The sequence below is a fragment of the Taudactylus pleione genome, unplaced genomic scaffold (genome assembly GCF_031769625.1).
Source record: "Taudactylus pleione unplaced genomic scaffold, aTauple2 ptg000523l, whole genome shotgun sequence".
Taxonomy (NCBI): domain Eukaryota; kingdom Metazoa; phylum Chordata; class Amphibia; order Anura; family Myobatrachidae; genus Taudactylus; species Taudactylus pleione.
The window spans coordinates 3,091,954-3,101,483 of record NW_028284925.1 but is presented as its reverse complement, the minus strand read 5'-3'; the positions used below and the strand labels follow the sequence as shown (position 1 = coordinate 3,101,483).

General features: G+C 51.5%; 1 protein-coding gene across 1 annotated transcript in view; it reads left to right on the top strand.

The window, feature by feature from the left end:
• The first annotated feature begins 7,461 nt into the window (after window positions 1-7,461).
• The window catches only part of CCDC191 (coiled-coil domain containing 191), a 120,771-nt gene continuing 118,702 nt past the window's right edge, over window positions 7,462-9,530 (top strand). Inside the window, exons 1-2 of the mRNA XM_088450757.1 lie at window positions 7,462-7,515; window positions 8,430-8,468. Of these exons, the coding sequence (XP_088306883.1) occupies window positions 7,462-7,515; window positions 8,430-8,468 (93 nt within the window). The remainder of the gene's footprint in view (window positions 7,516-8,429; window positions 8,469-9,530) is intronic.

Genomic DNA, 9,530 nt, shown 5'->3' with positions numbered 1-9,530 from the left:
CCCTCAGCTCCTGTGTGTGTCACCTCTGTTACTGTCCCCTCAGCTCCTGTGTGTCACCTCTGTTACTGTCCCCTCAGCTCCTGTGTGTGTCACCTCTGTTACTGTCCCCTCAGCTCCTGTGTGTCACTTGTTACTGTCCCCTCAGCTCCTGTGTGTGTCACCTCTGTTGCTGTCCCCTCAGCTCCTGTGTGTCACTTGTTACTGTCCCCTCAGCTCCTGTGTGTCACTTGTTACTGTCCCCTCAGCTCCTGTGTGTGTCACCTCTGTTGCTGTCCCCTCAGTTCCTGTGTGTCACTTGTTACTGTCCCCTCAGCTCCTGTGTGTCACCTCTGTTACTGTCCCCTCAGCTCCTGTGTGTGTCACCTGTTACTGTCCCCTCAGCTCCTGTGTGTCACCTCTGTCCCTCAGCTCCTGTGTGTGTCACCTCTGTTACTGTCCCCTCAGCTCCCTGTGTGTGTCACCTCTGTTACTGTCCCCTCAGCTCCTGTGTGTGTCACCTGTTACTGTCCCCTCAGCTCCTGTGTGTGTCACCTGTTACTGTCCCCTCAGCTCCTGTGTGTGTCACCTGTTACTGTCCCCTCAGCTCCTGTGTGTGTCACCTTTTACTGTCCCCTCAGCTCCTGTGTGTGTCACCTTTTACTGTCCCCTCAGCTCCTGTGTGTGTCCCCTCTGTTACTGCCCCCTCAGCTCCCTGTGTGTGTCACCTCTGTTACTGTCCCCTCAGCTCCCTGTGTGTGTCACCTGTTACTGACCCCACAGCTCCTGTGTGTCACCTGTTACTGTCCCCTCAGCTCCTGTGTGTCACCTGTTACTGTCCCCTCAGCTCCTGTGTGTCACCTCTGTTACTGTCCCTTCAGCTCCTGTGTGTCACCTGTTACTGTCCCCTCAGCTCCAGTGTGTCACCTCTGTTACTGTCCCCTCAGCTCCTGTGTGTGTCACCTCTGTTACTGTCCCCTCAGCTCCTGTGTGTGTCACCTCTGTTACTGACCCCTCAGCTCCTGTGTCACTTGTTACTGTCCCCTCAGCTGCTGTGTGTGTCACCTCTGTTACTGTCCCCTCAGCTGCTGTGTGTGTCACCTCTGTTACTGTCCCCTCAGCTCCTGTGTGTGTCACTTCTCTTACTGTCCCCTCAGCTCCTGTGTGTGTCACCTTTACTGTCCCCTCAGCTCCTGTGTGTGTCACCTGTTACTGCCCCCTCACCTCCTGTGTGTGTCACCTGTTACTGTCCCCTCAGCTCCTGTGTGTCACCTCTGTTACTGTCCCCTCAGCTCCTGTGTGTGTCACCTCTGTTACTGTCCCCTCAGCTCCTGTGTGTCTCACCTGTTACTGTCCCCTCGGCTCCTGTGTGTGTCACCTGTTACTGTCCCCTCGGCTACTGTGTGTGTCACCTCTGTTACTGTCCCCTCGGCTCCTGTGTGTCTCACCTGTTACTGTCCCCTCGGCTCCTGTGTGTCACCTCTGTTACTGTCCCCTCGGCTCCTGTGTGTGTCACCTGTTACTGTCCCCTCGGCTCCTGTGTGTGTCACCTCTGTTACTGTCCCCTCGGCTCCTGTGTGTCACCTCTGTTGCTGTCCCCTCGGCTCCTGTGTGTCTCACCTCTGTTACTGTCCCCTCAGCTCCTGTGTGTGTCTCACCTGTTACTGTCCCCTCAGCTCCTGTGTGTGTCTCACCTGTTACTGTCCCCTCAGCTCCTGTGTGTCACCTCTGTTACTGTCCCCTCAGCTCCTGTGTGTGTCACCTCTGTTACTGTCCCCTCAGCTCCTGTGTGTCACATTTGTTACTGTCCCCTCAGCTCCTGTGTGTGTCACCTCTGTCCCTCAGCTCCTGTGTGTCACCTCTGTTACTGTCCCCTCAGCTCCTGTGTGTCACCTGTTACTGTCCCCTCAGCTCCTGTGTCACCTCTGTTACTGTCCCCTCAGCTCCTGTGTGTGTCACCTCTGTTACTGTCCCCTCAGCTCCTGTGTGTGTCACCTGTTACTGTCCCCTCAGCTCCTGTTTGTCACCTGTTACTGTCCCCTGAGCTCCTGTGTGTCACCTCTGTTACTGTCCCCTCAGCTCCTGTGTGTGTCACCTCTGTTACTGCCCCCTCAGCTCTTGTGTGTGTCACCTTTGTTACTGTCCCCTCAGCTCCTGTGTGTGTCACCTGTTACTGTCCCCTCAGCTCCTGTGTGTGTCACCTCTGTTACTGTCCCCTCAGCTCCTGTGTGTGTCACCTCTGTTACTGTCCCCTCAGCTCCTGTGTGTGTCACCTCTGTTACTGTCCCCTCAGCTCCTGTGTGTGTCACCTGTTACTGTCCCCTCGGCTCCTGAGTGTCACCTCTGTTACTGTCCCCTCGGCTCCTGTGTGTCACCTCTGTTACTGTCCCCTCAGCTCATGTTTGTGTCAACTCTGTTACTGTCCCCTCAGCTCCCTGTGTGTGTCCCCTCAGCTCCTGTGTGTCACCTCTGTTACTCTCCCCTCAGCTCCCTGTGTGTGTCACCTCTGTTACTGTCTCCTCAGCTCCCTGTGTGTGTCACCTCTGTTACTGTCCCCTCAGCTCCTGTGTGTCACTTGTTACTGTCCCCTCAGCTCCTGTGTGTCACTTGTTACTGTCCCCTCAGCTCCCTGTGTGTGTCACCTGTTACTGTCCCCTCAGCTCCTGTGTGTGTCACCTCTGTTACTGTCCCCTCAGCTCCTGTGTGTGTCACCTCTGTTACTGTCCCCTCAGCTCCTGTGTGTGTCACCTCTGTTACTGTCCCCTCAGCTCTTGTGTGTGTCACCTTTGTTACTGTCCCCTCAGCTCCTGTGTGTCACCTGTTACTGTCCCCTCAGTTCCTGTGTGTGTCACCTCTGTTACTGTCCCCTCAGCTCCTGTGTGTCACCTCTGTTACTGTCCCCTCAGCTCCTGTGTGTCACCTCTGTTACTGTCCCCTCAGCTCCTGTGTGTGTCACCTGTTACTGTCCCCTCAGCTCCTGTGTGTGTCACCTCTGTTACTGTCCCCTCAGCTCCTGTGTGTGTCACCTGTTACTGTCCCTCAGCTCCTGTGTGTGTCACCTCTGTTACTGTCCCCTCAGCTCCTGTGTGTGTCACCTCTGTTACTGTCCCCTCAGCTCCTGTGTGTCACCTGTTACTGTCCCCTCAGCTCCTGTGTGTCACCTGTTACTGTCCCCTCAGTTCCTGTGTGTGTCACCTCTGTTACTGTCCCCTCAGCTCCTGTGTGTGTCACCTCTGTTAGTGTCCCCTCAGCTCCTGTGTGTGTCACCTGTTACTGTCCCCTCAGTTCCTGTGTGTGTCACCTCTGTTACTGTCCCCTCAGCTCCTGTGTGTGTCACCTCTGTTAGTGTCCCCTCAGCTCCTGTGTGTCACCTGTTACTGTCCCCTCAGCTCCTGTGTGTGTCACCTCTGTTACTGTCCCCTCAGTTCCTGTGTGTGTCACCTCTGTTACTGACCCCTCAGCTCCTGTGTGTGTCACCTCTGTTACTGTCCCCTCAGCTCCTGTGTGTGTCACCTCTGTTACTGTCCCCTCAGCTCTTGTGTGTGTCACCTTTGTTACTGTCCCCTCAGCTCCTGTGTGTCACCTGTTACTGTCCCCTCAGTTCCTGTGTGTGTCACCTCTGTTACTGTCCCCTCAGCTCCTGTGTGTCACCTCTGTTACTGTCCCCTCAGCTCCTGTGTGTCACCTCTGTTACTGTCCCCTCAGCTCCTGTGTGTGTCACCTGTTACTGTCCCCTCAGCTCCTGTGTGTGTCACCTGTTACTGTCCCTCAGCTCCTGTGTGTGTCACCTCTGTTACTGTCCCCTCAGCTCCTGTGTGTGTCACCTCTGTTACTGTCCCCTCAGCTCCTGTGTGTGTCACCTGTTACTGTCCCCTCAGCTCCTGTGTGTCACCTCTGTTACTGTCCCCTCAGTTCCTGTGTGTGTCACCTGTTACTGTCCCCTCAGCTCCTGTGTGTGTCACCTCTGTTAGTGTCCCCTCAGCTCCTGTGTGTCACCTGTTACTGTCCCCTCAGCTCCTGTGTGTGTCACCTCTGTTACTGTCCCCTCAGTTCCTGTGTGTGTCACCTCTGTTACTGTCCCCTCAGCTCCTGTGTGTGTCACCTCTGTTAGTGTCCCCTCAGCTCCTGTGTGTCACCTGTTACTGTCCCCTCAGTTCCTGTGTGTGTCACCTCTGTTACTGTCCCCTCAGCTCCTGTGTGTGTCACCTCTGTTAGTGTCCCCTCAGCTCCTGTGTGTCACCTGTTACTGTCCCCTCAGCTCCTGTGTGTGTCACCTCTGTTACTGTCCCCTCAGTTCCTGTGTGTGTCACCTCTGTTACTGACCCCTCAGCTCCTGCGTGTGTCACCTCTGTTACTGTCCCCTCAGCTCCTGTGTGTGTCACCTGTTACTGTCCCCTCAGCTCCTGTGTGTGTCACCTGTTACTGTCCCCTCAGCTCCTGTGTGTGTCACCTCTGTCCCTCAGCTCCTGTGTGTGTCACCTCTGTTACTGTCCCCTCAGCTCCTGTGTGTGTCACCTCTGTTACTGTCCCCTCAGCTCCTGTGTGTGTCACCTCTGTTACTGTCCCCTCAGCTCCCTGTGTGTGTCACCTCTGTTACTGTCCCCTCAGCTCCTGTGTGTGTCACCTCTGTTACTGTCCCCTCAGCTCCTGTGTGTGTCACCTCTGTTACTGTCCCCTCAGCTCCTGTGTGTCACCTGTTACTGTCCCCTCAGCTCCTGTGTGTGTCACCTGTTACTGTCCCCTCAGCTCCTGTGTGTGTCACCTGTTACTGTCCCCTCAGCTCCTGTGTGTGTCACCTGTTACTGTCCCCTCAGCTCCCTGTGTGTGTCACCTCTGTTACTGTCCCCTCAGCTCCCTGTGTGTGTCACCTCTGTTACTGTCCCCTCAGCTCCTGTGTGTGTCACCTGTTACTGTCCCCTCAGCTCCTGTGTGTGTCACCTGTTACTGTCCCCTCAGCTCCTGTGTGTCACCTCTGTTACTGTCCCCTCAGCTCCTGTGTGTGTCACCTGTTACTGTCCCCTCAGCTCCTGTGTGTGTCACCTGTTACTGTCCCCTCAGCTCCTGTGTGTCACCTCTGTTACTGTCCCCTCAGCTCCTGTGTGTGTCACCTGTTACTGTCCCCTCAGCTCCTGTGTGTCACCTCTGTTACTGTCCCCTCAGCTCCTGTGTGTGTCACCTCTGTTACTGTCCCCTCAGCTCCTGTGTGTGTCACCTCTGTTACTGTCCCCTCAGCTCCTGTGTGTGTCACCTCTGTTACTGTCCCCTCAGCTCCTGTGTGTGTCACCTTTGTTACTGTTCCCTCAGCTCCTGTGTGTGTCACCTCTGTTACTGTCCCCTCAGCTCCCTGTGTGTGTCACCTCTGTTACTGTCCCCTCAGCTCCTGTGTGTGTCACCTCTGTTACTGTCCCCTCAGCTCCTGTGTGTGTCACCTCTGTTACTGTCCCCTCAGCTCCCTGTGTGTGTCACCTCTGTTACTGTCCCCTCAGCTCCTGTGTGTGTCACTTGTTACTGTCCCCTCAGCTCCCTGTGTGTGTCACCTCTGTTACTGTCCCCTCAGCTCCTGTGTGTGTCACCTGTTACTGTCCCCTCAGCTCCCTGTGTGTGTCACCTCTGTTACTGTCCCCTCAGCTCCCTGTGTGTCACCTCTGTTACTGTCCCCTCAGCTCCTGTGTGTGTCACCTCTGTTACTGTCCCCTCAGCTCTTGTGTGTGTCACCTCTGTTACTGTCCCCTCAGCTCCTATGTGTCACCTGTTACTGTCCCCTCAGCTCCTGTGTGTGTCACCTCTGTTACTGTCCCCTCAGCTCCTGTGTGTGTCACCTCTGTTACTGTCCCCTCAGCTCCTGTGTGTGTCACCTCTGTTACTGTCCCCTCAGCTCCTGTGTGTGTCACCTCTGTTACTGTCCCCTCAGCTCCTGTGTGTCACATTATTTGAGGATCAGTGTTTAGTTTTTATTATATTTTATTTATATGGCGCCAGAGGGAATACGCAGCGCCTTACAAAGTACAATAGCAAATGATCAGATAAGAAAAGAGTTATTACCAGTACATAACAATGCAGGACACGGGTTGTACACATTGCTGCATTAGCGATCATAACAATCCTAAGCAGCAGGGCGTTAGCAACCAAGTGTTAGGTACCGCTGTGGGGGATTAGGAGTATATAATAGTATCCTACCCTCCAACATGACCTCTTCCACCCGCTACACAATGCTCTGCTCCTGGACTTCCCACCTAATGTATGATTGCCGCCATCTGTGATGAACTAGGTAATAGATGAGACAGATGTTTTACCACAGGTGGCTGCAATCATAAATTACGCAGGAAGTCCAGGAGCAGCGCAGTTTGTACCGGGTGGAAGGAGTCATGTTGTAGGGTCTGTAGTATAAGTGTTCATCACTCTTTGGGGCATGCCCTGCACTTACGGACATTCTGGGCTGCCCCCAAGCTCTCCTCTCTCTGGGAATAGATGCCCACGGGTGAGGACGCCACCCGCCATGTTGTTTTAGCAAGGTGCCGCCAAAAGGGCAGGGCGCATTCTTCCTTTTGGAAATCGGACAGGGTGCAGCTCCCCGCTAAAACAGCCTAGCGGGAACGCTATAAATGGGACAGGAATGGGTGAGAGCTTTGCAACGAGTGTAAGAACCTTAACACAAGATATAGCCCAGGCGCCGTAGAGTTAATATGTACTAAACAGATTCAATGTGGTTGTGTGGGGTAGTCAATCCCACTGAATAAGAAAATGCATAGAAGATAAAGCAACCACAGATTCTGTTAGCATAAACAGGGATCACTCAAACCAGTAGCAACAATGTGTATAATAAAAATCAATTGTATATTTATTAAGACAAAGCAACCAATGTTTTACAAATCAATTGAAGCAATAAAAACACGTATAAATGATGAAATAAATAAAATACATATAAAAAAAGAGAAATAATAATAAATATGTAAATGAAAAGTCCCGGACTAGTAAATAGACTTTAAATGAAACCCTCTAAGGAACTCCTCCATAGACAGATGTAAATGTTTCAAATGGTGTTACTTAGTTCATCATCCGGTGCTGAAGTTAAGGTGTAATAAATGTGGTATGGATATTACCTTCCGTGCAGGCTGATCAGAACCAGATCTTTGTGCTTGACCACAGTGTGGATGGTGGTTGCCGAGACCAAGGAGGGCTGGCCTCCCGATCTCATGCCAGCTGACGATGGAGATGCAGAGGGGAGTGGGTGGCCGCTCTAATGCTCCGGGTCCGGCACAGGGGGGTGGGAAGCAATGAGCTCCGTGCTCTAAGGACGGATGGGTTGTCTGACCAGCGTGCACGGGCTCAACACGACTGGCGGGGAGACTTTGGGAAGAAGAATTGCGCCACTCTGAAGCTCCGTATCAGACGGAAATTAGACAGAGGGCTCCAGTTTCCGGATGGATGTGAGGAAGGAGGCACTGTATGCTGGTAGAGGTACTAGCTCAGAGTTTTCCAGGCATGATGTATGAATGTGCAGAGGGAACTGGTGATGAAAATCCAGGGACCAAAAGCCGCGTGAGTGTAGCGGTAACAGGCAACAGTGTAAGAACCTTGACGGGTTCTGAAGAGGAAGGGGAGCCAGTGTAGGGCTTACAGACCCTCCAACATGACCCGTTCCATTAGGTACAAAATACTCTGCTCCTGGACTTCCCTCTTAATCAGGTGAGGTGGGGAAGTCCAGGAGCAGAGTGTTTTGTACCTAATGGAACGGGTCATGTTGGAGGTTAGGCGCTTATAGGAGGGGGGAGGCAGATGTAGAACGTTTGAAGAGGAAGATGCAGCATTGAGGACAGATTGGAGAAGAGAGAGGTGGGAGGCAGGGAGGCCAGGTAGGAGGAGGTTACAGTAGTCAAATCTGGAGATGACCAGTGAGTGGATGAGGGTCTTCGTAGCATCTTGGGTGAGAAAGGGAGATATTTCTGTGGTGGAAACGGGAGGACTGCGACAGGTGCTGAATGTGTGGTTTGAAGGAGAGGAAAGAGTCAAGGATAACTCCAAGAGGGGATGTGCCTGAAGACTGGGTGAGATTGAGGAGGTGGGCAAGATGGGGAACAGACAGAAGAGAGGTAGCGGAGGAGGCTGAAGAGGATAGGGACAAGGAGGAGGACCGTATGGGAGCCATAACGTCCTCTCCAGATACAGGAGAGAAAAGATATCGCAGTTGGTAGGATGGATGGGGAGGGGTGGTCTGGTGAATAGGTAATTCCTGCTATTACATATAAAGGTCACATACAGTGAATGTTCCCACAAATAATAAATGTTGGATCACTGGATTTGGTACTTTTTTGTGTATTGTTTGCATGGGATGATCAGGTTTTAGGCGAATCCAATGCAGATAATTGTAAAGTGCTGATTGTACGTGTGAAGTAGATTCCTCGTCCCCTCATTGCTGGAAGTGGTGCAAATTCATGTTGTGTCTTTATTTGCAGCCAACATTTGACTACGACAATGTGGAAGACTGGATTAAGGTACTATCTTATATAAGTGCTACTTTATAATGTAATACAATCTGCTGTACTGACAGAAGACTTTACTGATTGTTGATTCATTTAGAAAATAAAGCCACTATTTAAATCTAGATATGACTTTTGCACATTTTGAAAACCCCGAACCATAAAATAATTTCTTTGCTCAACTTCACCCTACTTATCCTGGGATGGTATCGCCACCTGGTGGACACTAAGTGACGCTGTTTATGCTGTATTCTGTAAATGATGGAAATAAAATCTCATATTAATATTATTACTATAAGGAATGATAATGGCTGACCCTATAGGATGTTTATTTGTCCCGCGTTTTGCAACAGAGCTCAGACACCTCAAACTTCACTTCATATCGGTACTAAATAAATTCCCCTTTATATTAAACGCATGGTAACGTGCAGCCGGTATAGATGTTACTCACCGGTGTACAGGAGGCAGCTGGCCAGGGCACTTACTTCTGATGTCACTGATCTCTTCAGTCACTGTTTGGAGCTCATTATCATGGGTAATGCTGTGATGGTAGTCTTCATTCTAGCACCCTGCACCTGTCACAACCCGTGCAGTTCCTCTATCCTACCAGGGGTGTCGCTCTGTGATCTGGTGCTTCTAGCACACTCAGAGGATGCAATAAACTGCAGAGACTAAACAGATTGTGTGCTAGAAGCACCAGAGCAGAGAGCGACACACCTGGCAGGATAGAGCAACTGCACAGGTTGTAACAGGTACAGGGTGCTAGAGTGAACACTAGATGGGATAATATTATTGCAGGTTTGGAGAATGACATCTATGGCTGTAAGTAAAACAAGTCACAGACCGGACCCTGGAGCAGCCGTACATACACACAAGTAGATTATTCTACAGAACGGGTTATGGGAGATCTATATGAGGTGTAAGGAGTTTTGGACATCATTGAATACAAGCTATAGAGATGCCCCTGTTTGGCTGTTGTTCTTTGTGATAATGTTCCATATTGACTTCCTCATTAAAATAATCTTTTATCATCCTAAATGCATGGAAGCACAACAGCGTAATTAGCCACCTTAGTCG